Source organism: Saccopteryx bilineata, chromosome 5, assembly GCF_036850765.1.
Source record: "Saccopteryx bilineata isolate mSacBil1 chromosome 5, mSacBil1_pri_phased_curated, whole genome shotgun sequence".
Classification (NCBI taxonomy): Eukaryota; Metazoa; Chordata; class Mammalia; order Chiroptera; family Emballonuridae; genus Saccopteryx; species Saccopteryx bilineata.
Genome location: NC_089494.1, coordinates 34,098,951 through 34,126,454, shown reverse-complemented (window position 1 = coordinate 34,126,454; position 27,504 = coordinate 34,098,951). Strand labels below are relative to the sequence as shown.

The window sequence follows — 27,504 nt, the reverse complement described above, 5'->3', positions numbered from 1 at the left end:
CAGTGGCTGCAGATACTAGCCATACAGCCACTTTTCTTCTTTTACTAATATTCTTTTTAGATTTTATTTATTCATTTTTAGGGAAAGAGGAGAGAGAGAGAAAGAGATACGGAGGAGGGAGAAGCAGAAAGTATCAACTCCCATATGTGCCTTGACCAGGCAAGCCCAGGGTTTTGAACCAGTGACCTCAGTGTTCCAGGTCAACACATTATCCACTGCGCCACCACAGCTCAGGCGCTGTTCTTCTTTACTCATCTCTTTTTCTTTAATTCTATGAACATGTTTATAATGGCTACTTTGAGTTCTTTTTTTTTCTGATAAATTCAACATCTGGTTGCTTTCCCTTCCATTTTTTTCAGCATATGAGTCATCCTTTCCTGTTTACTTGTATGCCTCATAAATTTTTTGTTGAAAAAAGAATGTTTTAGGCCCTGGCCAGTTGGCTCAGTGGTAGAGTGTTGGCCTGGCATGCAGGAGTCCCGGGTTCGATTCCCGGCCAGGGCACACAGGAGAGGTGCCCATCTGCTTCTCCACCCCTCCCCCTCTCCTTCCTCTCTGTCTCTCTCTTCCCCTCCGGCAGCCAAGGCTCCATTGGAGCAAAGATGGCCCCGGCGCTAAGGATGGCTCTGTGGCCTCTGCCTCAGGTGCTAGGATGGCTCTGGATGCAACAGAGAGACGCCCCAGAGGGGCAGAGCATCGCCCCCTGGTGGGCATGCCAGGTGGATCCCGGTCGGGCGCATGCGGGAGTCTGTCTGACCGCCTCCCTGTTTCCAGCTTTGGAAAAATACAAAAAAATTAATAAAAAAAGAAAAAAAAAAGAAAAAAGAATGTTTTAGATAATATGTTGTAGCAATTCTGGGTACTTGTTTACTTTTTCACCCCACCATGTTATCCCAGCCCCTCCCATTATTTTTATTTGTTTAGTAGCTGACTGGGTTACTTTGGTCAAGTTTATTCTACTTCTGCTGTAAACTTCTGATGTTGTTATTCTTGTAGTAGTTTGGGTAGGGTTCTCTTCTTATTTCCTGACCGCCTAGCAGTCAAGTTTCACCAGTTTGCCAGCTGATTGTTCTACTGTTTTCAACAATGCCCTGACATAAATTGCTCTATGAATAAATTCAATCAGGTGGTTCCTCTGAAACAATAGATTATGAGGTCAGTGTTTAGTATTTGTTCTTTTTCAGAAAGACTTCCCTCAGTTGTCTTTATTTTTGGTTTTCTCTTGCAAAGTAGCCAATTTACAATTTAGTCCATAGGTTGAATCTCCTCCCTGTTGCCTATCACTGCCAAATCCTCCAGGCTTATGAGAGCGACCTTTGACAAATTTCTCCATATTTGGTTGCAAATGTAATCAGTTCCTTTAAGAAGAGTTTAAGAACATCTGTTTTAAGAACTGTTTATCCCCCAGGCACAATCACTGACCCAGGGCTTCAGAGCAGGCAGTGTCACTCTCTCTGTTCTAGGGGTTGAAAGCTAGGTGGAGGAGAGGGTAGCAGCCTGAGGTCCTCTGGGTTTCTTTCTTCTGGCTTGAACCACTGCTTCAGGAGCTGAGGTAAGAGTGATTAGGATCCCAGTATGCTCAGTACTCCAGTTCAACATAGAGCCTAGAGAGAAAGGGAGAGACAGACAGGAATGGAGAAAGACAAGAAGCATCAGCTCGTAGTTGTAGTACCTTAGTTTTTCATTGATAGCTTTCTCATATATGCCTTGGGGGGAAGGGGGAAATCCAGCTGAGCAAGTACTGTAATCCCTTGCTCAGGCCAGCAACTTTGGGCTCAAGCCAGCAATCGTGGGGTCATGTGTATGATCCCACACTCATACCAGTGATCCTATGCTAAAGCCGGCAACCTCAGGGTTTTGAACCTGAGTCCTCATCATCTCAGGATGACAATCTATCCACGGTGCTACTGCCTGGTCAGGCCAATGTGGAGAATTTTTGTAAAAATTTGAGTCAAAAAAAGAATATGCCTGGAAGCGAGATCTTAACAGACTGAGGAAAATGCTTTAGAGAATGTTGAAATCCATGGGAGTCTGAAAGACCAGAGTAACAGGCTTTATTGAAAGGAAGAAAGGAACCCGCTGGGCACTTCTCTGGGGGAGAAGAGCACCGGTTACAGACTAGGGGCGAGTTATATAGTGTTTGGGAGAGCCTGAGGGGATACTGAGGCAAAAGTCCTGGTATGTCCAGAATGCTCCTCCTTGGGGGGCTTCGAGCATGTGGATGTTGAATCAAAAGCCCTGGTATGTCCGGAACCCCTCCTTGGGGCCTAGCTTGTCAGCTTTTTGGAATTCCTCTGTCTCAGGGGTGATAGTCCAGTAAGGGTGAGGTCTGACAGGTAAGCGGAACATCAAGAGGGCAGTTTGGAATACACACATCTATCATTTCTCAACTCTGTGGTTACATATAAAAGAAAGGCAGTTATTATTTTATAATATATGGTGAGGGGTGATGAGGAGAAAGAGGAGAAAAAATTGGAAAATTATTGCTTCTTTTGGAGAGAACTCAAGAAGGGAACCCTGCCAAGCCAAGTTCCCCATCCAGTTAAGGAGGTCATCAATTTCCATGCTGTAAGGTCTGAACCAGGTGTTGTCTCCGAAAACCTGAGTGAGGAAGTAAAAAAATTTTGCAAGGTAATTGTTAGTTGCTTGCTGTGAGTGCTGATTGAACAGGGTGACATGGTGATATACATGGTCTCCTGGATGAGCCTCCTGAAACGTGCTGGTCTGGTTCCTCTCGAATGGGAGGACATGTGGAGATTTTTAGAGACAGGAAACCTGTTGGTGTAAGTTTTTAGAAGGACTGAATATGTGTGGTTAAAAGGAAGGGGGTTTGGAGAACATTCAGGAGGGAACTTCTCGGGCTGAGGGGCAGCTTCTTCCTGCTGTCATCCCTACCTATTTGATATTTCCCTCGTGAAGTTCTCCTTGGGGTATTGGAGAATAGGAGTGTAGGAGCATTTGATTGTAGGTAATTCTAGAGATTTCTCTCATTCAGGCCTGTAGGAACTTGATAAAGAAGGGGAAAAGTATATGGAGATTAGGAATGCAGAGATAAGAAGAGTTGTATGGGGGGAGTGTGAAAGTTCTCCCATGGTAAAGCTAGAGATATTTTTTCCTGGCAGCCCTGGAGAGAGCAGTTAGCTTGAGCTAAAAGAAATGTTTCATGTCTGTTTGTAGGCTCTTCTTCAGCCAAGAAGACCCAGTGATCTTGTCCCCTTATTATGTGAGGGGTAAAAAGACTGAGAAGTGTTAAGATTGAATGCTCTTCATTCTTCTAGTTCTTCAGGGATATGGGAGAGCTTTAGGGTTAGAGGACCTGTAGGGGTTGGAAGATAGGATTTAGGAGGTTTGCTGATATAGGGTTTCAGATTTTTCTGTTTCACGAGGGCAGATTTCAGGGTTGGTGTGTAGGGTTAGGTAGATTTTTCCAATTTTCTGATTGGCGAAGGTCTGCATGCGGTTCTGTAAGAAACTAGTGAACAAACGTAAGAGGCAGGGTTTAAAAGTTAGAAAAATAAATGGGAGAGTGAGTGGACTAATGAAAGGCAATAGTAAGACACTCAGTTTGTGTGAAACCACTGATTCCATGTTAATGAATTTGCTGGGCTTCAGAGAGAGAGAGAGAGAGAGAGAGAGAGAGAGAGCGCAAATAGGAATAAGACAGGGAAGTAGCCAGTCCCCCTGCCCCTAGACCTACTTTTATAAAGCAACAAGAGGAGAAATTACCTGTATAGTTCGTTTGATCCTTAGATTAATGGATAGTAGGTATTAGGAATTGAAAGAGGCTCATGGGGTGGGATTAGGTTGATATTTGGGGTGAGATAGATTAGGGTACAGGTTTTTGTCCAGTTAGTCAGGAGACACATATAGGTGTTGGTCCCACATGAGTAGAAAGCCCCTGATTGGTTGATACAGGATGAGAGGTGAATAGAGAATAGAAGGACAAGGGGTTGGTTTTGTTTCTCTGTTTCTGAGCTCCAGATGGTCAGGGTGGAGGAAAAAGTCGCCCTTAGCAGCAGTGGGAGTTGTCAGGATCATGGTGTGTGGACCTGTCCACGTGAAAGTCAGTCTTTGGGTGATGTAATGCTGGAAGTGCCTCTTGGACAGTCTTTAAACAGTTTTCTGAGTGACCAGTAAATTCTGCAAGTACTTAGGGGAAGGGTGGTTACATTTCTATACTTTGCAGCTAGAGTTTAAGTTCTAGTGACCACTGCTTCTAGCTGGAATTAGCAGCAGGTTCCAGCCTACAATAGGTATGGGGCATTGAGACAAGAGGAATAAAGGTGATACTATACATTAAATAAAGTAACAAAATTAGACTGTCAATACTCACAGTAGAGATCTTTGAGGGATAAATAAAACTCAAATATTCAGGCAAGGCATAGTAGATGGCCCTTGTGTTTACAAGAAATGAGATTAGTTTATCTGCTACTTGGTAGAAATATCTTAGGCTCATGAATAATGTCCTTGGGTCTTCAGTGGCAATTCCCAGCATGATGGGCAAGGTCAGGTCACAGGTAGCTGGAGCAGGGCTAGAAGAGACTGAACCCTCCCTCCATGGAGCAAGGGGGCAGCTTACCTTCTCGTGTCCCTCTTTCCACAGCACAGATGTGTAAACCGGTGGGGCCGGGAAGCCTGGCAGGCTTCAGTTCAATGACCTTTCTTTCCACTCTGGAGCAGGCCCCTGATGGAATTCTATGAAGCCCTTTAGGGCACTGGAGCCTTTAAGAGCATATGCCAAAAGCTGGTATTTCCTGACTTCTTTTGGGCCTTATTTGCCTTTTCTGTTACTTCCTTGGCCATTATAGACCTTAAAAGCCATGCTCAGAAGATCTCACTGAGGGGCTTGACTAAGAGAGAAAAATTGGGAATTCAGTGTTTAAAGAAGCCTATTAGACTAAGAAGAGAAAGGATTTGATATGTGGTGGTAGGTGGTTGGAGACTGCGGAGGGTCTGAGTTAGAACTAGGGTGAGACCTCAGGTGGTGGGAGTTAAGGCGATGCCTAGATAGACTATGGACTGAGGGTGAAGTTGAGCCTTAGCAGAGAAGACACAATATTCCTTCACAGTGAGGAAGTTAAGAAGGGTGGAGGTATGTCTCCTTGAAGCAGGCAGGGAGGGGCTGTAGAGGAGTAGGTTATCTACATATTTTAAGAGAGTACTAGTTTTGAGATTGCATGCTGCTAAATCCTGAGCTAGTGTTTGCCAAAACAAGTGTGGGCTGTTTTTGATCCCCTGGGGTAAGACAGTCTACATAAATTGCTGGGCTGCATTAGTGTCTGGGTCAGTTTAAGTAAAGGTAAAGAGGAAGTAAGAGTCAGGGTGTAGAGGAATGATAAAGAAGGCATTCTTGAGGTCTAGGACCCTGAAGTGAGTGGTGTTTGAGGGAATGTGTGACAGTAACTTGTAGAGATTAGGGACTACTGGATGGAGGGGAACTATTGCCTCATTGATTAGGTGTAAGGCTTGTAGGAGGCAATAAGCCCCTGAAGGTTTTCGAACAGCAAGGGTGAGGGTATTGCAGGAAGAGTCCGTGGGGATGAGTAAACCTGGTTTAAGAGGTGGGTAATTATTGGTTTAAGGCCTTAGAAACAGACACAGTTACACCTTAAACAAAGACTTCACATATTTTGAATTAAGAAATTTAAATAAGCGTGCTTTACTTGTTTCAATTAAAATTATACTAGAGGTATTTTCTGACAAAACAGAGAGAAGACAGATTATTCACTCACATAGCTCAATAGACAACTTTGTTTTTTTAAGCTTTTTGAGATGGCAGGGAGTTGCCAGCATAGAGGGGAGGAAGAGAGAAAGCAGGCGGATGGACAGTGTAAACAGCTGGATGGAAAGAAGGAGGGTCAGAATCTGCAGGAGGAGGAGGAGGAGGGTAAAGTATTGGTGTGGCGCCACATGGTCAGAGGAGTCAAAAAAGATTTAGAGCTTTGAGGAGAGGGGAGAGGGTGAGGAGGAAAGAGGCACAGTCACAGTTTCTAAGGAAGGAGGAGGGGTTGGAGAGGAGACAGACAGAACTGCAGTTTGTAAGGAGGGAAGAGAGGTCAGAGATGAGACAGGCACCGCAGCCAGAGCCACAGTTTCTAAGTAGGGGGGAGGGGACGAAGAACACAGTGGAGAAAGGAGAGGCCCCGGGCCAGCAGGGGAGGAGAAAGAGAGACTGGTGAATGAGAAAACAGGATTTAGTGAAGGGAGGGGGCTTTCTGGAGGGAAGAAACTGCAGCAAAAAAGATTTGCTGAGGGACTAGAGAGGGGTCCCGAGAGAGGGGTGCCCCCGGGGGTCAGGCAGGAGGGAGAGAGTTGGGAGTCCATGGAGAAGGAAAGATTAGGAGCAGAGGTTTTAGGTGAGGTTTCTTTCGCCAAAAATGGCCTGCGTGTAGAACAGAAGGCACAGAAATTAAGGACAGGAGAGAAGAGAGAAGAAAGCCTGCATGTAAGGAATTTCTGATGCCCTCCCCGTCCAGTGGCAGAAATTGTCAAAATCTCTTAGGATATTGTAATCGAATGTCCTGTTTTCAGGCCAATGGGAGTCATTGTCTAGTCTGTACTGAGGCCATGCCATGTTACAGAAGATTAATTTCTTCGGTTTGAGGTCTGAGAGACCAAGTTTGGTGAGGATTTTTATGAGACATCCTAGAGGGGTCTGGTCGGAAGGCTTAGACTCTGAAGAGCCCATAGTGGAGACAGGTGAGCAAGAGGGGGCGTCCCCGCCTTTTGTCACTGTCCCAAGAGGAGAGAATCTCCGTGTGGGGGAGTCGTCCCTGATAGAGGTCGTCACCACCTGTCAGGGAGCTCTGAGGACAAGAAGTCCGAGAGAGTGGAGAGGTTTGGCTAGGCGCCTCGTCTTCCGTGCAGTCCACTGAGACTGAAAGTCAAACCCCTCAAAACGTGAGGTGTGTCAGAGAAAACCGTTCGACCAGGAAGGGGTGTTTTTAGAGAGAAATTTAGAGGCCAACCGGGGAAGGGGAAGGGGAAGGGGAAGGGAGAAACTCCTTACCTTTCTGGTCCAGCAGAGGTTCAGGACAGGGTTAGACTGCCGGCCAATCAACCTACAATTACACATCCAAACAGAATCAGGGAGTAAGCCCGGGACGAGGTGCCGCTGCCCATTGCTTCCCTGGTTGTAAGTTTGGATGGCAAAGAGGGATCGTCCAGGCAGTTAGTACCCTGCCCCGGGTTTCAGCACCAAATATTGGAATCCATGGGAATCTGAAAGACCAGAGTAACAGGCTTTTTTGAAAGGAAGAAAGGAATCCTGCCGGGCACTTCTTTGGGGGACAAAAGCGCCGGTTATAGACTAGGGGCGAATTATATAGTGTTTGGGAGAGCCTGAGGGGATACTGAGGCAAAAGTCCTGGTATGTCCAGAATGCTCCTCCTTGGGGGGCTTTGAGTATGTAGGTGTTGAATCAAAAGTCCTGGTGTGTCCGGAACCCCTCCTTGGGGTGGCTTGTCAGCTTTTTTGGAATTCCTCTGTCTCAGGGGCGATAGTCCAGTAAGGGTGAGGTCTGACAGATAAGCGGAACATCAAGAAGGCAGTTTGGAATACACACATCTATCAGGGAACAACAGATTACAGTAACTTTTCTGCATTTGAGATTAAGGAGGAAAGTAATGAAGATTACATGAAGGCAGGAGAAAGCAAGGTCAGTATTGGGTTACAGGCTAGTTAAGATTATGTGCTCTCTTAGGCTCTGGCCAGTTGGCTCAGTGGTAGAGCATCGGCCTGGCGTGCAGGAGTCCCGGGTTCGATTCCTGGCCAGGGCACACAGGAGAGGTGCCCATCTGCTTCTCCACCCCTCCCCCTCTCCTTCCTCTCTGTCTCTCTTCCCCTCCTGCAGCTGAGGCTCCACTGGAGCAAAGATGGCCCCGGGCGCTGGGGATGGCTCTGTGGCCTCCGCCTCAGGCACTAGAATGGCTCTGGATGCAACAGAGCGACGCCCCAGAGGGGCAGAACATTGCCCCCTGGTGGGCATGCCGGATGCAGGAGTCTGTCTGACTGCCTCCCCATTTCCAGCTTCAGAAAAATGAAAAAGAAAAAAAAAAAAGATTATGTGCTCTCTTGTGGGTGTCACACTTTAGAATGAGAGGTCAGAAAGGGGGCATTTTAAAGGTGTGTTAACCTAAATGCACAGAAACAATGGATAGGGCTTGCTTAAGGTGAAGATAACTAAATGTGTCGTATGCCTGGAGCATGATTACCTACTATGACCTGCCCTGTTAGAAATTTATGATTTATCATAACATCTCTCTTTCATCCACTCTTTGTTCCATGAGTGGAGCTATGTCACAATGACAACAAACTACCTGAAGACCAGATGAAATGCTCTGAGGGGTCGTGGGGAGGCACCAGACCCGGTCAGCAGACCAAAAGGACTGAAGCCCTGTCCCCAGCCTTACTCAATTTTTTTTTTTTTTTTATAGAGACAAAGAAAGAGTCAGAGAGAGGGATAGATAGGGACAGACAGGCAGGAACGGAGAGAGATGAGAAGCATCAATCAGTTTTTCGTTGCGACACCTTAGTTGTTCATTGATTGCTTTCTCATATGTGCCTTGACCGTGGGCCTTCAGCAGACCAAGTAACCCCTTGCTCGAGCCAGCGACCTTGGGTCCAAGCTGGTGAGCCTTGCTCAAACCAGATGATCCCGTGCTCAAGCTGGCGACCTCGGGGTCTCGAACCTGGGTCCTCCGCATCCCAGTCCGACACTCTATCCACTGTGGCACCGCTTGGTCAGGTCTTACTCAGATATTTATTAGCCAGTACAAATAACTCAAGGAAGGAGACAGAAGTTTTCAAGGGTTGAAGTAAAGGACAAGGAACATGCTGACTTCTAATCTCTGTTCTGAGAGCCTAAACATTTCTGTTACTGAATCTAATACTGCTGTTTTGTTGTTTCCAGCCTAGGTAAGAGAGGCTCCTGGACTCTTGTCTGCTCAGGGCTTTCACCCTAGGGTGCCTCTCTGTCTCTAATTGTCATCCTAAATCTGCATATTTTCATAGCATATTCCTACAGGGCTAGAAGAAAGACTTCTTCATCTCTCAACCCCACTCATGCAGGCCTTAGACTCAGTATCAGGTATCTAGGGGTAGGTGGGAATTGCTGATGTCCTGATCCTCCTACTGGGAGCATGGGAAGAGGAGGTCTTGTGCCCTTGTTTGCAGCAGTCCAGAGTTGAGAGGGTAAAGGGAGGAAGAGTCTTGGTTAAAAAGACCACAGATGCTCACCTTTTTACCTAACTTTGTTGATTTTCTTGAATAAATGTTTCTTTATTTGCTGTGATCTCTTAGGATTTTTTCTTTCTTTCTTTTGGGATTACTTCCAAAGCTTTTTAAAAATTTTTTACAGGTTTTTTATTTATTTATTTTTTTTAATTTATTTATTTTTTACAGAGACAGAGAGTGAGTCAGAGAGAGGGATAGACAGGGACAGACAGACAGGAAAGGAGAGAGATGAGAAGCATCGATCATTAGTTTTTCATTGCGCTTTGCAACACCTTAGTTGTTCATTGATTGCTTTCTCATATGTGCCTTGACCACTGGCCTTCAGCAGACTGAGAACCCCTTGCTGGAGCCAGCGACCTTGGGTTCAAGCTGGGGGGCTTTTGTTCAAACCAGATGAGTTCGTGCTCAAGTTGGCAACCTCGGGGTCTTGAACCTGGGTCCTCTGCATCCCAGTCCAACGCTCTATCCACTGCGCCACTGCCTGGTCAGGCACTTCCAAAGCTTTAAATCAGGGTTCGGGAAACTTTTTGGCTGAGAGAGCCATGAACGCCACATATTTTAAAATGTAATTCCGTGAGAGCCATACAATGACCCATGTATGTTATGCATTATCTAATAAAAAATTGGTGTTGTCCCAGAGGACAGCTATGATTGGCTCCAGCCACCTGCAACCGTGAACATGAGCGGTAGGAAATGAATGGATTGTAACACATGAGAAAGTTTTATATTTTTAACGTTATTATTATTTTTTATTAAAGATTTGTCTGTGAGCCAGATGCAGCCATCAAAAGAGCCACATCAGGCTCGTGAACCATAGGTTCCCGACCCCTGCTTTAAGTGGTTGGTTGTTGTTTGCTTGTTTTAAAATAATTTTCATCAGTTGCTAGGGTGTGGGTCAGCCCCACTCCTTATGCTGTCATGCTGGTAGTCAGTATATCATCAACAAAAGTTAGCTGCCTTCAATCTAATGCCAACAGAAGTTCCCAATATGGAGTGTGGGTAAAAGGAGAGACTGAAGTAGGAGAACAGTTTGCAAACTGAGGAAAAGCAATCTACACCCTCCTGAGACACAGGGAAGCCTGCTTTTTAAAGAGAAAAGTTCCCACCTGGTTGGCTGGTAGATTTTTATGCAAATGATTTATCCAAATAGTGCTGTCCTGTTTGGTAGGCTTTGTATGGATTTATCATTATGGAGCCACTCTGATTGGTCAGTATAGATGCACATGAGGATATAGCTTTGTAGTTCTGGTTTGGAGGGGCAGGTCTCAGCTCACTGGTGGAAATACAATTTCAGAAACTCCTGTATAAGGGTTAACACAGACAAAAGGAAGTGCAACAGGCTAGCCTTTCGGTTTGTGACTATTCTCTGAAATGCAGATTGTATGAGACCTCTGCCACCAACAGCTTGCTGCTAGACTCTGTTTATGAACTTGAGCCCAATTAACCCCAAGAAGTCCTTCTTGGCAGGTATATTCCTTCTCTGAGGTCAACACTTTCTTGTTATTATTCTTGCAACTTTTCTGTAAGTTTCCATTTATTTCAAGAAAAGTTAAATTTAAAAATCACAAAGTAGATATTAGGAATAGATTAAAACATAAAGTGATTTTACATTTGCTATTTATTATTATTCTCAGACATCAGTAAAAAGCACTAATAGTGCTTACTCGTATGACAATGAAAACTACTTTTGGCTCTGGCTGGTTGCTCAGTGACTAGAGAGTGGGGCTGAGTGTATGGACGCCCTGGGTTGGATATCCTGATTCCCAGGTCAGAGAATACACGAGTAGTGACCATCGGCTTCTCTCTCTCCCTCTTTCTCTCTCTCTCTCTCTCTCTCTCTCTCTCTCTCTCTCTCTCTCTTCCTCTCACCCTTCTAATTGGTTGGATCATCGTCCCAGATGGGGGTTGCTGGGTGGATTCTGGTCTGGGTGTTTGCGGGAGTCTATCACCCCTCCTCTTACCTAAAACAAACAAACAAACAAACAAACAAACAAACAAACACACACACACACACTTTTGAACAACCCTGACTGAGTTCACAGCAATTTTGGCTTAAAGGTTATAAACAGGAAATAGCGGTTTGCTGGGACCAGACCATTTTAACTGACAGGGAGGGACTCAGTAGGGGCTAGTGAGTGGGGGCACGGGGGGGGGGGGTCTCTGGCCCTAACACAGTGAATGTAAGCCCATCAAACTTTTGCGGGGTTAAAGTAGAGAGAAGCCCAGCGCCATTGGCGACAAGCGTTGGCAGTTACAGTGAGTAGCAAAGCACCACGTTGCTCCCACGGTTTCAGTTTCTTTTCCTCCACAGTGACTGCGCTGCACTTCTCATGCGTCCGGCGGAGCCAAGCCTGACGGCTGGGAGCTGTAGGGCAGCCCCGTCGTGGAAAGGACGTGGAAAGGACGGTAGGTGCTCCCTCTCAATCCCGCCGCTCCAACCCCCCTCAGACCCTGAGATCTGATTTCAGGTTTTCGTGTCAGTATCGCCCTGGGCCCCGCGTGTCACCTCTCGAGTTCCTGGCGGCTGCTTTCTAACCTCATGCTTCCCTGAACGGGCCCTGGGATGGGGGTACCGGGCAAAGTTCAGGTGTGGGGGGGGTGAGCTTTCTGACAGGTGACTCAGTCTTGCAAATTCCTCATCTTTGGCTTGCCCGAGGGCACTAGCCAGGGCGGAGCCCCCCTTCCCGGCTCCCAGCCCACCCGACCTCACTGTCACCTCTCACACCCCTCTCCAGCCCCTCGCCCCGCTCCTTTCTCACCCCGGATTCTCCCGAGTGCTGCCAGAGGCTGCCGGGATCCCGGGTGCGAGCTGGTGCGCCAGACTAGACCGTAGAGAACCACCCTTGGCTAACAGAGGCGGAAAACAGGCTGCCAGCTTTGGTGGCAGGTTGCCAGCGTCCTGCTTCGCTTAAGATCGTTTAAGAGTTGCTCAATACCTACGGGGGAGGGGGTAGGGAACTATTCAAAAAATTTGGCCTTCCTTTCCAAAACTTGATGAGAAAGGCTTTTTTTTTTCCTGCAGTAATACGTGCACGCGCTTGCCTTTACTCGGTGGAAGCAGCAAACCTGGCAGGAATTTTTACTCTCTTGAAATAGCCTGGTGAAGTTTCTCAAAGCATTGTAATAATGTTTTGGCAGCTTGCAAAGAAAACTTGCCTTAAGAAAGTTCAGAATGAGAATATTTACGTAAAGCCTTAGAAAAGACTTGATTTCAGGAAGTTCTTGCTGATGGTGCCCGGATATGAACAGAAGGGCATGTTCTTTTAAGTATTAACAGTAATAGCTTTTTAAAGTTAACAGTGGATTGCCATAGAACAAAGGCCTATTCAAGGGACAGGAAATAAGTTTAAGGATGTTGAAGATCTCACGAGTATTTTTATTTGCTGACTTTGAAATATGTTTACCTAAGGAGAGGTAGTGCTAATAGGGTGTTAGCTATGTGAAGGATTTTGAAAGCCAGAACGGGCTCTAACCGGCCAGACCTGCTTTAGGTAAAAGATCTTTAAAAAAAAAAAAGGAACAGAATCTTTGGTATTTTCCCTTTAGTGGTTGGTTCCCTTACCGGAAAAAATGTTTCGTTGGAAGGAGGAGCAAAAAAAAACTTGGCTCAACTTCAGAAAACAAAGAAACAAACACTTCTGTTTGCCATACAGAAGTTTTAAACTTTTTATGTTAACATTTATTTTACAGCTTCTAGGTTGGATATCCTGATTAAAATGGCTTTTTCTAAGGATTCTGTTTAACATTCAGTTTGTAACGACATTTGCACTTCCTTTAACTATCTTTACACTTTTACACCCACAGGTCTGCGGAAACTGGGTGCTCTTACCCCTTGGGATCCTTGCGCGACGGGGGAGCATTGGGCGGGTAGAGGCGGACAGAGTTTTTAAAGAGGTGGCAGGGGCACCTACTGGAAGCTGAATCTACCTGGGGTCACTCACTACCCCACTTCTGGGCCTGCTGGGGCACAGCAGTGGCGCCCACTCATTTTCCACTGGCTGTAGGTACTTTCCAAGGGCAGGGCTCCAGTGAGAGTTTACTATCACGTCTGTCCCCTTGTAGAGTTAAAAAAATTATTTTTTAAATTTATTGATTGATTTCAGAGAGAGAGAGAGAGAGACAGACAAAGAAACACATCTAGAGATCAAACACATAACCTTGGCGTATAGGGAAACGGCTCCAACAAACTGACCTACCCAGTCAGGGCCCCTTGCCAAGTTTCAGGGCTGAGGTTTCCACAAACCTGCAGCTTCCAGTAGGCGGAGCATCATTCGAGGGCGGTGCATCCCTGGAGGGTAGCCTGAAGGAGGCGCGCCGGAGCTCAGCCTTAACAGGTTTTCGGTGCCGCCTCTTCCAGTTTTTGCTAACATTCTGATAATTTTCAACTCCAGTTTTCCAGAGCAGGCAGGTCCGGTGGTGCCCCGCGTGGGTGGGCACCTTTTCCAGCGGAGATCCAGCTGGAAGGGCCGGCTGCTGCGCGTGCGTGAGTAGACCGAGAACATTGTCCGCCCCTCTTCTCCCGACCTGCACTCCTGTGCTGGCGTCTGTCCCTGATCCCCACAGAAAGGATTGAGTCTCCTGCTTTCAGCCCTTCTGCCCTTCTTTGAGCCTCCAGGGGTCTCATCTTCACTTTTTTCTTCTTTTTTTTTGATTTTTAGAGAAGGAGGAAGGAAGAGAGTAATATCCACTTCTTGTTCTACTTATTTATGCATTTATTGGTTGCATCTTGTATGTGCCCTGACAGGGGGATCAAGCCCACAACCTTGGCCTATGGGGCCCATCTGCAACCACCTGAGCAACCCAGTCAGGGCACGATATTTTTAAATCTCCAGGATGAACTATGAACTTCGTTTGATCATTTCATCTTTAAGAGCCCCAAAGGCTAATTAAACACATGTGTATGTACTAAAACGCCTCCTTTCTTTTATTTATTTATTTTATTTTATTTTTGTATTTTTTCTGAAGCTGGAAACGGGGAGAGACAGTCAGACAGACACCCGCATGTGCCCCACCGGGATCCACCCGGCACGCCCACCAGGGGCCATGCTCTGCCCACCAAGGGGCGATGCTTTGCCCCTCTGGGGCGTCGCTCTGCCGCGACTAGAGCCACTCTAGCGCCTGGGGCAGAGGCCAAGGAGCCATCCCCAGTGCCTGGGCCATCTTTGCTCCAATGGAGCCTTGGCTGTGGGAGGGGAAGAGAGAGACAGAGAGGAAGGAGGGGATGGGGAGTGGAGAAGCAAATGGGCGCTTCTCCTATGTGCCCTGGCCGGGAATCGAACCCGGGTCCCCCGCACGCCAGGCCGACGCTCTACCGCTGAGCCAACCGGCCAGGGCCGCCTCCTTTCTTTTAATTCACTATAATCCTATCGATATTTATCGAGCTTCTCTGAGCCAGACAGTGTTCTGGGTACTGGGGACACAGAGATGGATCTGAACTTGGTTTCTTCTCCCAGAAGCTCACATAGTGGTTGGGGAAGACGGAGCAAAGTTACCTACACAGGTGACTTGATTTCAAAGCAGCCTAGATAAATGAGGAAGCTGGTTGAGCTAGTGGGGGAAGTCATGACAAGTCACACAACTATCAATGTGTATTCACATTGGTACTGGTACTTGCTTTTCTTACTATAAATCAGTTAAGTAAGAAATACTATTATTATTGAAATGTCTTATTTCTCCTTTATATTCAGCCCCTGTTATCTCCTCTAGGGAGACTTCACAACTCACCTGGTGGGTTCTTTTCTTTTATACTTTATTTAATATACTCAATGGCTATCTTTGCACTTACCACAGGATTGTACTAACTCTATATTGTAATACATTTTTTTCCAAAAACTTTTCAGTCAAGTTGCATTATAATGATCTGGGTTAAGATACACACAGAGTAAATAGAGGAAGCCCCCGGAGTCCAGTGCCTAAGCTAACCAAAGTTACAGTTTGAAGTTTTTTTCAGACATGTTATGCATTCAAATACAATTTTTTTTTGTATTTTTCCAAAGTGAGAAGGGGAGCGGGGAGGGGTCAGCAGACAAACAGACTCTCACATGCCTCCGACTGGGATCCACCCCGCATGCCCACTAGGGGGCGATGCTCTGCCCTGGGGCATTGCTCCATTGCAACTGGATCCATTCTAGCGCCTGATGGGGTGGCCATGGAGCCATCCTTAGCACCCAGGTGAACTTTGCTCCCATGGAGCCTTGGCTGAGGGAGGGGAAGAGAGAGATAGAGAAAGGAGAAGGGGAAGGATGGAGAAGCAGATGGGACCTTCTCCTGTGTGCCCTGGCCAGGAATTGAACCCGGTACTTCAACATACAGGGCTGATGCTCTACCACTAAGCCAACTGGCAAGGGCTTCAAATACAATCTTTTAGGTGTTTTAAAAATATCTATATTTTCTCACCTGACAAGGCGGTGGTACAGTGGATAGAGCATTGGCCTGGGACGCAGAAGACCCAGGTTTGAAATCCCGAGGTCACTACCTCGAGCATGGGCTCATTCCGCCAGATCTTGGGCTCAATAGCTTGAGTGTGGAGTCGCTGGTTTGAGTGTGGGATCTTAGACATCATGGTCACAGGCTTGAGCCTAAATGTCGCTGGCTTGAGCAAGGGTCACTCGCTCTGCTGGAGCCAGCCCACCCCACCCCACCCTCCGCCTTGTCAAGGCCCATATGAAAAAGCAATCAATGAACAACTAAGGTGCTGCAACAAATAATTGATGCTTCTCATCTCCTTTCTATCCCTATCTGTCCCTCGCTGGTCTCTCTCACTAAAAAAAAAAAAAAAGAATATATATTCTTTTTTTTTTAATGCTCACAAAAATTAGGGGATATATAAAATAAATATGAAGCTATAAAATAGGGGATCCTATTTATGAGTAGTGATTATTTCGTCTGATGCTATTTCTCCAATTGTGTTTCAGAATTACTGGGGGTTTTTTTCTATTAATATCTCTGCTTTTCTCACATGTAATTTCACTTCCCTCTGGTATCAATGTTTCTAATGAAAGATTATTTTTCTTCTAATAACCACTTTTCTTGATTCTGAGAATAGGTGCATTCATTTTACATTTAATTAATTCTGCTTGATCAGAAGCCTGGATGTTTTTTTCTCCCTCCTCAACTCTGGGTTTAGAGAAATAATTTCTTCTTAGAACCCATGCACATACAAATTAATGAATTAATATATATATATATTTCTTGAATATTTTCTTTCCAGATAAAACTGCTCCCTATCACCTCCACTTTGTACCTTGTTCTGTATTTATGTTTCTCTGGCGGTCTTCACTTTAGCCACTTTGTCTTTTTTGACTATTTAAGTTTTTATGCAGAACAGACAAAAAGCTTCTTCATTATTTTCCTCTTATTCTAGATATTGGGTTGTCATCTTTATAATTCAGTACTTATGAAAGAACTAAGCTGCACCAATTTTATACCACATTTACCTGCATAGTCAAAATGGTTTGTCTACTGCAGTGAACTCTTCAATGGGAGAAAGGAACCCATTGTTATTTATATCAATATCTATATATCTCAGTTTCTCAATGTAATTGAAAGACCGTCTTGTAGCTACTGGCTCCAAGATTCAAAAATATTTTCTAGGGGAATGCCTTCCTTTTAACATCTGATTTTACAAAATGGGAACTAAGGCTTCCTTATCTACTCGTGAAATTCTTGAGGTTTTTTTTTTTGAAAGTTTTTTGGATTTCCCCTTTTGTTTATATATCTTTTTTTCTTTTTTACTTGAAGCTTTCAAAAATACTATTTAAAGTCAATGATCTTTGTTTTATAGAATAGACAAGAGACAAATATTACTGAAACCAGAGAGGTTGGCCTGTTTTTTTTAAAATTTGTTTGTTTTTGTTTTTGCTAAGGAAATTGAAACCTCTCAGTAAATTGATGAATGTAATGAACACCATGCATTGTTCTCTGGCCTTTTCTAAATAACATGAGTGAGTACAGCAACAGCTCATAGAATATTAGTTGTGTATTAAACTTACACCATCTCATAAAAGGTATTAGTAATTTTAGGATGTCTTAAGACTATCCTATTTGAGGAAAAAATAAACTTAAATTTAAATTTCAGGCACTTTTGAGTTTATCTTATGAGAATTATACTACATGTGGAAGACTGGCCTTGAGATTTGGCAAAAATGAAAACTTTGACACATAAATCATACAATTTTAGAAATTGTGATGAGTGCAAAAGATACATTTTTAGCTGAAGATATGGGGAGATGTACCTTTTGCTAAAAGGCCAGGGGATGTCTCATGTGATTGGATTCTGCTTGTTCAAGATGAGGTCCTGTCAGCTCCCAGGATGCCCTGCTAAGGGGCTCACCTGATTGTTCAATCACATTTTAAGTCACTCTTAAACCATAGCATTGTTACCCCATATAATTGTAAAAGCTTTCTTTTACAAGCTCTGTCTCCTGGATCTAATAACCAGATTCCTTACTCCACCACCGGTCCATCTTGTTTAATTAAAAGTTATGAAAGATGAGTAGGCATTACACATGTGCAGGCCGGCTGGGGCTGTGTAATGATGACTAGTCCGTTCAAGGCCTAGGAGGGTGAACTTGGCAGGCCTTGCTAATGAGGATGTGTAGGAACTTAACCTATACTCAGGGATCTTACCCATATGTCCGGAACCCAGCTAAAAGAGTAAAAACCATGCTATGAGGCAGGAAGAGATGACCTGATTTGCGGATCAAGACAAGCTTATGGAAGAGATGCCTTGGAAAGGTGGGATAGAATTTCAAGGGGCAAGACTGAAAAAAGAAGTCGCTTTCCAAATGGAGGTATTTGAGCAAAGATGTTAGGACAGAAAAACACTGTCCAGGGAACACTTAGATTTATATATGTCTTGAGTAAGATTATGGATTGGGCAGAGGTGGGAGATACTGTTCAGGTGTTTGGGCTCTGTATGAAAAGTTTGCCTTAGTGAAAACTTTACTCGTTAAGAAGGAGTGGGCCACTATATTAAATGGATTTAGCTTTATTGTCCCTAGTGACTCTGCTAATGTTTCTGTATTCAGATAATTCATGATCTCTTTTTGATCTAGATCCTTTCTCATTCTGTGGTTCTTTCCTTTCCTCATTTTTCTCTAGCCTGGATTCTACTGTTCTGAACCAGGGAAGTTATTGGAGGTAATATTATGTTCAAGTTGGTGGGAGCATCCCTGAGAGTCATGGGGCTGAGCCTCATCAAAGAACTTTATAAAACATACCTTCTAATTTTACGTCATTTTATGATTGAGATCATCTATTGTTTGTGGGCAATTTGCTGTAATTGACATGCGCTGCTTGTGAAGCCAAATAATTTTTAATGCCTATTTTTAACCAATGATGTGTAATAATCATCAGTAACACGCCAAATTCGAATGAGTTTATGCTTCAGCCTTAGTACCTACCTGGTCCTTTAGACTGTGTTTGGTATATATCTTTGCATTTCAGAAATTCCAGAAACCACATGATCAGTTACACACCTCATTTTAAATATTTGGGAGTGGGGCACAAAATGGCGTTTCACAGTTGCAGGAAGAAAGATGGGTTCATTATATTAGCTGCTGAATTTTTAGACAGCCTACATCCACAGGTTCTGTAAGAGAATGGAAAAGGAAGGGGGTTCTGCTATATCAGGGTAAATGCACAGAGCTACTGTGAGATGGCCACATTTCATGTTGCCTGTAGTGTCATGTTACACCTTCTCCTTTGTCCTTTCAGAAACCTCCAAGTGCATGCCTGTGACCAGGCGGTGGCGCAGTGGATAGAATGTGGGACTGGGACCTGGAGGACCCAGATTTGAAACCCTGAGGTTGCCGGCTTGAACACGGGTTCATCCACTTGAGCATGGGCTCACCAGCTCAAGCGAGGGGTCACTGGACTGAGTGTGGGATTGTAGACATGACCCCAGGGTCGCTGGCTTGAGCCCAAAGGTCTTTTTCTTGAAGCCCAAGGTCGCTGGCTTGAGCAAGGGGTCATTTGCTCTGCTGTAGTCCCCTCAGTCAAGGCACATATGAGAAAGCAATCAATGAACAACGAAGGAGCTGCAACAAATAGTTGATGCTTCTCATCTCTCTCCCTTCCTGTCTATCTGTCTGTCTGTCCCTATCTGTGCCTCTCCCTGTCTTTGACTCTCTTTCTGTCTCTGTCAAAAAAAAAAAAGAAGAAAAGAAACCTCTGGGTGACTCCTTCAGGGACTGCATGTTTATATCTCAGTGGGGATTCCCAGACACCTGAAAGTTGCAAGTTTGCATGCTGTTTTCTGCAGCTGGCAAGGCAGGCAGGCTTCTCTTCATTACCACCTAGTTTTCTGGTGTTATTGAAAACTATATTTACTTCACTACTGTGGTTTGGTGGACAAGGCAGGCAGACTTCTCTTCATTACCGCCTAGTTTTCTGGTGTTGTTGAAAACTATATTTACTTCACTACTGTGGTTCGGTGGACATGACCTTGCTTTCATGCCATGCCATAACCTTGCTTCAGGGAGAGAAGCGGTATAAAGAACGGAATCTTAAGTATGTCCTTAGATGGGTTATGGTATGATGGGAACCAGTCATGCTGACTGCTATGTTACTGATTACAGAGAGTATTATGTGCTTTATATACCAGAAGGTTTGGAGGCAAAGTTGACATTCTATAAGAAAGACTGAGAAGCCTGACTAAAATGAATCATTTAACTCTCACCTATTGGTGCTAATGCTGGATGCCAGGGATTTATGTACATGGTAGAAGGCATTACTGACCAAGCCTGTATGGGCTCTTCCCAGGACAGCTTTACACAGTAGAAGATGCTCCAGCTGGCCCTGAAAGCTGAGAAGAATTTTGCTAAGCAGGTTAATGGAAGAGGTAATTCAAGCAAAGGCACTGAGTGCACATAGGATAGAACTCCTTGCTTGGTTGAAGCTGAGTGTGCAAGGTATGTGTTAATGAGAGATGAAGGCAGGCGCTGGACCATGAGAGACTTTAATGCAAAGAAAATTGGAACCAGCAATGGGAGATGAGGAACCATTGGAAAGGTTGAATTAGGAAATGACTTGGTTTAAACATGAACTTGAGAAATTTCATTCTGATAGAAAGTTGGTTTGAAGAGGGTGAGGCTGTGAGCAGGGGCAACAGAAAGGCCAGAGGAGCAGTCTGGGCGAGAGACCAATGCTAGGATGCACCCTCATTTAAAAAGCATGTGCAGAAAGAAGATGTTAAGGAGTCAGGCTAGAGGGACTGCAGCCATGGAAGAAGGATTTCAAGGAGGCGTCAGTCAGCAGACCTTGGATGTGGCCACTAGGAGGTCACCAAGGCCTCTACAGGAGCACTGTCAGCAGGAATGGGACACTAGCGTGAGAGGAGTTTGACATTCATGTCAGGCACGACATTTAAAGGGGTGCTTAAAACTCAATAATCAAGATAAATAATATTTTAATGCAAATATTTTGGAAAAAATTGACATTAATGCAAAATATAAACCCCATGATAAACAAAATATCAAAATTTAAAACAAACAGCATTAGTATTACTGATACTACCTTTGTCAGGTTCTATCCTGGCTCGGCAGGGAGTGTCAGTGTGTAAGGCAGGGGTCCCCAAACTATGGCCCAAGGGCCACATGTGGCCCTCTGAGGCCATTTATCCGGCCCCCCGCTGCACTTCTGGAAGGGGTACCTCTTTCATTGGTGGTCAGTGAGAGGAGCATAGTTCCCATTGAAATACTGGTCAGTTTGTTGATTTAAACTTACTTGTTCTTTATTTTAAATATTGTATTTGTTCCCATTTTGTTTTTTGTTTTTTTACTTTAAAATAAGATATGCAGCGTGCATAGGGATTTGTTTATAGTTTTTTTTTTAATTTTTTTATTTTTCTGAAGCTGGAAACAGGGAGAGACAGTCAGACAGACTCCCGCATGCACCCCACCGGGATCCACCCGGCGCGCCCACCAGGGGCAATGCTCTGCTCACCAGGGGGCGATGCTCTGCCCCTCCGGGGCGTCGCTCTGCCGTGACCAGAGCCACTCTAGCGCCTGGGGCAGAGGCCAAGGAGCCATCCCCAGCGCCCGGGCCATCTTTGCTCCAATGGAGCCTTGGCTGCGGGAGGGGAAGAGAGAGACAGAGAGGAAGGAGGGGGGGGGGGTGGAGAAGCAAATGGGCACTTCTCCTGTGTGCCCTGGCCCCGAATCGAACCCCGGTCCCCCGCAGCCGGCCAGGGCCTGTTTATAGTTTTTTTTTATAGTCCAGGCTTCCAACGGTCTGAGGGACAGTGAACTTGCCCCCTGTGTAAAAAGTTTGGGGACCCCTGGTGTAAGGGATGTGGGGAGAGGAACCACGCAGGTGGAGGTGTCTTGAAGATTGCATTGGCGTTGAAGTAATTGAAGCACCGAGTGCAGACTCTTTCTTCATCAAGGCTCAGCTCCACACGAAAGAAAAAATATTGAAAGAATGGTATCCAGTGCATCTCAGTCTTAAGATGTTTTTTATTTATTTGTTTGTCTGTTTATTTATTTAAAGATGGAAGAAGCTTGAACATGTTTACAAGTTAAGGGCAAGAGTCCCTGGAGGTCGCGAAAGAACGATGAATGAGTAGGAGCTCATAGAGACGGGAGGGCGCGGGGGAGTGCTTGGCCCTGGGAAGCCCAGAGATAGGCGTCACCCCCACAGTGAGAATGCGAGAGGTTGAGGGAGCTCCCTCCTGGTAAGTGGCTAAGTCGTCTGAGGAGTGGGTGGTGTTAGGGTGGAAGAAAGCAGTGAAGGCGGAGCCTTTGAGGGGAGGTGGCACAGTAGCTGACCATGGTCCTGCTCAGTAAGTTGCTGAGCAGCACAGGGGCCTCTTGAGGTTGAAAATTTAAGGGTGTGGTGGGATCTTTGCCCTTCCCTTCAGCAAGATTCACACTCTAGATGTAAGAGTGGAGGAGGCTCACCATTGAGGATGGGATGCTGGGGTAATGACTCATCCTGCTTTTCCTAGGATTGAGGAATTTTGGGCGACACAGAACTTTTTGTTTATTTTGGCGAGAGAAAGAGACAGATAGACCAAAAAGACAAGGACAGACAGACAGGAAGGAAGAGAGAGATGAGAAGCATCAATTCTTCATCACAGCACCTTAGTTGTTCATTGATTGCTTTCTTGTATGTGCCTTGAGAGAGGGGCTCCAGCTGGGCCAGTGACCCTTTGCCCAAGCCAGCAACCTTTGGGCTTAAGCCAGTGACCGAGGCATTATGTCTATGATCCCATGCTCAAGCCAGTTGAGCCTACGCTCAAGCCAGTGACCTTGGGCTTTGCACTTGGTCCCTCAGCATACTAGACCAATGATCAATCCACTGCACCTGTCAGGTGACACAGAACTTCTAATACTAAAACTGGAAAATCCTGACAAATCAGGACCGGTTTGGTCACTCAGGGTGTTGCAGAGCTGGTAGTCAGGAGGCAAAACTATGAAGAGAATTGAGGATGCTGGCTGGAGAGTTTGTAGCATATGCTCTCGGTCCAGTCTGGGGAGAAAGAGAAGTGAGGCTATTACTTGGTAGGAACTTGTGAAAATTCATTTATTTGTTAATTCATTTATTCATTCATTCAACAAACACTAATTGAGTGTCTACTATGAGAGTCAGGCACTGGGGTCCCTGCAGAGGAGGATTTAACCATATATATATATAAAATGTCCTCATGAACTATCCTTCTGTGGTGGCTGTCATTTGATTCTCAGGACCCATTCTCACCTCTGTACAGCGGGTAGAAAATTGGAAAATTACAGATTGCATTTTCTGGCTTCTTTACAAGTAGAATGTGAACTTAGTACTGTCAATTAGGTGCATTCAGGCAAGAATTATAAACAGAAGTGAGGTAGGGCCAATAGCTGGTTGTTTTGCTTAGTTTCTTTGCTGGCAAACATGGGGATTTGGGGGTTTGGGCAGCAACATTCTGCTGTCTAGTCACCAGATGTGGAGTTGTTGGAGGCGGGTGTGGTGCTGGTGGGCTCCCTTCTGACCTCTGGATTAGTGCAGCTGTTCCTGACCTCAGCACACCCAGTGGCGGCCTCCTGATTTCCTATTGTCTTGGCCGTACACAGTCTTTCTGGTAGTCCCAGGAACCTTCCTCAGAAGTTCAGCCAGGAGTCCCTTCCTCCAGCTCTTGGAGCAGTTTTGTAAGCACCTGTATTAAATGTATTTCTACTGAAAATACCTGGTTTCTGTTTCTAACACCTAGCCCACTTTCTATTAGCCAGTGTTGTAGAAATAAATTGTCGTTTTACATCAGCTTTCTTTAAATGATCATTTTAACCTTCCCATGACTTCCACTTGAGAAATAAAGCTAGAACTGGCCTTTGGTTTTAAGTGATCTGTTGTGAAGATCGGGAACCGTTTGTACCAGGGTATGAGTATGAAAGAAGGGAAAGCATAGTCATTAAATTAAAATTTGACAGCATGGAGAGGAGGGGGAAAGAAAAGGGGGATTTTAAAAGAATTCTTGTCTATAAATACAGATACCAGTTTTGTCTGACTAGAAAGGCTTAAAGTACGAGAAATGAAACTAACATAATGTTGACCAATCAGGAGAACTGAGCATGTGAGAGCGGGAAAGAAAAAGAATTTAGCTCACATAGTCTTTCTGTCCCTCACCTGAGTGGGGTGAAGTTAGTGACTTCTGAGGAGGTGAGTGGAGTGCTGAGCAGGGCAGCGCAGGCAGGGTGGGGCTGTAAGTTATGGGAAATCTTTTTTACAGAACTCTAGAGAGCTCATTCCACCTGCTACCATCCCTCTTTCTCTCTGCTCCTTCTTTTGAGTCATGTTAAGTAAAATCTGTCCTGTTCTTTTTGAGGATAACTTTGGGGTGCCTATAAGGCTTTCTTGCTCTAAGATTTATCTATATATACATCAAAGAAGCTCTAAAAATATTTTAAATTGAAGAGATAAACAATTTTTTTGTGTGTGGCAGAGACAGAGAGAGGGACAGATAGGGACAGACAGACAGGAAGGAAGAGAGAGATGAGAAACATCAATCCTTCATTGAGGTTCCTTAGTTGTTCATTGATTGATTTCTTATATGTGCCTTGACCAGGGGGCTACAGAAGACTAAGTGACTCCTTGCTCAAACCAGCAACCTAGAGCTCAAACCAGATGAGCCCGTGTTCAAGCTGGCGACCTCAGGGTCTCGAACCTGGGTCCTCTACATCCCAGTCCGATGCTCTATCCACTGTGCCACTGCCTGGCCAGGCAAACTAATTTTTTACTTAAAAATGTATAAGGTTTCCTTTTGGTTTCTGTTGTTTCCTATTGTGCTGTGCTTGAGCAGTTTGCTTTTTGACTAGGGCAGACAAAAATATTTACTGTGTTTTACTTTCCGCTTGTTTGTGAGATTCATGTAGTTCTAGTTCATTTTCAGGGTTGTATATCTTTTGTTTTGTACATCAGAGGTATATTTATTTTAGTATTTGTATACCTATTGCTCTGCTTATGAAGCAAAAATTCAGTCATTTCCCCTCTTTATTTAGTCACAATCTATTCATCTAACAAAATAATTCAGTATTTATTATTACTATGTATGCTTTAATATTTTCAGCACACACACACAGACACACACACACATACTCCCTAAATAATATATACATGGTCTTATTTTTTAAACATTGAAGGGGTTATTTTGTTCATTTCTTTTTGTTTGTGTTAGCGAGAGAGAGAGAGAGAGAGAGACAGACAGACAGACTGATAGATATGAGAAGCATCACCTCGTTGATGTGGTACTTTAGTTGTTCATTGATTGCATTCTTATGTGTGCCTTGACCAGGGGGCTGCAGCTGAGCCACTGACTCCTTGCTTAAGCTAGTGATCTTGGGTTCAAGCCAGTGACCTTGGGCTTCAAGCCAGCAGCCTGGGCTCAAGCCAGAGATCACAGGATCTTGGCTATGATCCCATGCTCAAGCTGGCAACTCTGTGATTAAGCTGATGACCTCAGGGTTTCAAACCTGGGTCCTCAGTGTCCCAGGTCAATGCTCTATCCACTGTGCCACTGCCTGGTCAGGCTAAACATTTAGAGTTTTAATGTATGCTTGAGCAGTTTGCTTTTTGACTAAGCAAAGATATTTACTGATTTGCTTTTCGTTTGTTTGTGAGATTCATGTATTTCTAGTTCATTTTAAGGGTTGTATATCTTTTGTTAGAAATTCCTACAATGTTACCTGTTTTGATGTTATTTTATATGGTAAATCTTAAACAATAACCACTGAGGTTTTTAACTTTTTTTTTTTGGCTCCCTACAGATTTATTTATTTACTTATTTCTTCTTTTCTTTTCCAAGTTGAGAGGAGGAGAGATAGAGAGACAGACTCCCGCATATGCCCAACTTGGCAACCCCTGAGGCCCATACTCTGCCCACCTGGGACCATGCTTACAACCCAGCTATTTTTAGTGTCTTAAGCAAAGGTTCCAAGGAGCCATCCTGGGGCCGATGTGCTCAAACCAATCGAGCCAAGGCTGTGGGAGAGGAAGAGAGAGAGAGAAGGGGAAGGCAAGCAGTGGAGAAACAAGATGGCTACTTCTCTTGTGTGCCCAGACTGGGAATTGAATCCGGGACATCCATATACTGGGTCGACACTATACCACTGAGCCAACCAGCAAGGGCCCTACAGTTTTATTTACTTTCTTAGATGCTCATCTGAATATTTGAGCAATTTTTTTTTTTTGACAGAAAGTCAGAGAGAAGGATGGAGGATGGATAGGTACAGACAGACAGGAAGGGAGAGAGATGAGAAGCATCAATTCTTTGTTGTGACATCTTAGTTGTTCACTGATTGCTTTCTCATGGGGGGCTACAGCAGAGTGAGTGACCCCTTGCTTAAGCCAGTGACCTTGGGCTCAAGTCAGCAACCTTGAACTTCAAGTTTGTGACCTTTGGGCTCAAGCCAGTGACCATGGGGTCATGTCTACAATCAAAACAGTGACCCCGCACTCAAGCTGGTGACCCCATGCTCAAGCTGGATGAGCCTGCACTCAAGGCGGCAACCTTGAGGTTTCAAAACTGGGTCCTCCATATCCCAGTCCATCACTTTATCCACTGCGCCACCACCTGGTCAGGCTGAGCAAATATTTTTTATGTTTTATTCAGCATCTAAACTTGTATTATAGCCAGAACTTTTTCAGATTATTTGGTGCAGTGTTTCTCAGACTTGGCACTATTGATGTTTTGGGCTGGATAGTTCCTTGTGGGATATTTAGCATAATCCTTGGCCTCTGTCTGCTAGATGCCAGCAGCACCAACTGTTAGTCTATGAATGTAGTTTCAATTTAGGCTTTCTGAAATGTATAAAATTAGAATTCAGCTTTCAGATGAAAAAGTAATTTGGATATCATATATTTTTTACTTTTATTTGAAAAGTAATTTAGTAAATTTTATTACTCTAGTTATTCACAAGTGGCCATATGTAAGTGAATTTTGGGTGAATGGGCATAGGATTGACATAGACACATCAATACTTATTGTCAAGGATACATTAGATAAAATACCTATTTTTATTAGGGGCTCGCCCATTTAGACATAGCGGAAGGAGAGTGTGAAATGAATGGTCTGTTTTTAAAGAAAATACTTAAAATTTTTAGAAATAAATAAAATTTAAAATAACTAATTTTATTACTTTCAGATCATTAATATTTTTATTGATGAGGAGCTCTGGAAATCTAGGAAAATTGTACTTCCTCTACACACCTGTTTTGTTTTTTTTCTCTTTGACAGCAAGAACTACATAATTAATGTCCCATATACAACTTTTTGCTTTGACTGCCGAGAAGCTCAGGGACAAATTCATGGCCTAGAAAATATGTTTAGACCTTTCTGGCCTGCATATTTGCATTGTATTCTCTACCACTACAACCCATTTTGACTCTAACATAATTTTCCCCTTGTTTTTATATAAAATTTTTTTCTACTTATGTATTTTTATATAGGATGCCTCAAATCTTCTGTGAACTGAGACTATATAAATAAAAAATATTTATAAATAAATAAAATGAATTCATTGTTCCTTTTATTAAATATAGCTAGATAAATATATAGATATACTTCTATGCAAATATGTAGCAAAAGTTAGCAACTTGCAGTTAGTCTGTGTTTCCAAATTGTTTATTTGCTATGATTAGCTTTTTTTTTTTTTCAGAGACAGACAGAGAGAGAGTGATAGATAGGGACAGACAGATAGGAACAGAGAGAGATGAGAAGCATCAACCATCAGTTTTTCGCTGGGACACCTTAGTTGTTCATTGATTGCTTTCTCATATGTGCCTTGACCGTGGGCCTTC

The 27,504-nt window shown here is 44.3% G+C and overlaps 2 protein-coding genes across 8 annotated transcripts in view; one reads left to right on the top strand and one right to left on the bottom strand.

The window, feature by feature from the left end:
- Positions 1 to 2,047: 2,047 nt before the first annotated feature.
- Positions 2,048 to 15,796, bottom strand: LOC136306449 (uncharacterized). Its single transcript, XM_066233026.1, has 4 exons — positions 15,631 to 15,796; positions 13,478 to 13,784; positions 7,010 to 7,061; positions 2,048 to 2,601 (listed from the first exon to the last, which is right to left on the bottom strand). Exons 1-4 carry the CDS (start codon positions 15,794 to 15,796, stop codon positions 2,428 to 2,430), a joined length of 699 nt encoding a protein of 232 aa, XP_066089123.1. The 3' UTR covers positions 2,048 to 2,427.
- Positions 11,453 to 27,504, top strand: part of CFLAR (CASP8 and FADD like apoptosis regulator) — a 50,537-nt gene continuing 34,485 nt past the window's right edge. For 2 of the 7 annotated variants that reach the window (XM_066280337.1, XM_066280330.1), the window contains exon 1: positions 13,564 to 13,717. The gene's annotated coding sequence lies outside the window, so the exon portion shown is untranslated. Of the gene's footprint in view, positions 11,641 to 13,563; positions 13,718 to 17,549; positions 17,573 to 20,125; positions 20,148 to 23,847; positions 23,869 to 27,504 lie in introns of those variants that run through there. The other 5 variants (XM_066280332.1, XM_066280333.1, XM_066280335.1 and 2 more) reach the window with 5 other exon arrangements.

Bases quoted from the DNA above. Each gene is read 5' to 3' on its own strand.
- LOC136306449 (XM_066233026.1), bottom strand. From the start codon at position 15,796: ATGATGTCTAAGATCCCACACTCAAACCAGCGACTCCACACTCAAGCT. The intron at 7,062-13,477 runs GTTTGTGGAAAC...GTGTAATTGTAG, and splicing joins CCGCCTACTGGAAGCTGCAG to GTTGATTGGCCGGCAGTCTA. The intron at 2,602-7,009 runs GTAAGGAGTTTC...TTCCTCACTCAG, and splicing joins ACCTCTGCTGGACCAGAAAG to GTTTTCGGAGACAACACCTG.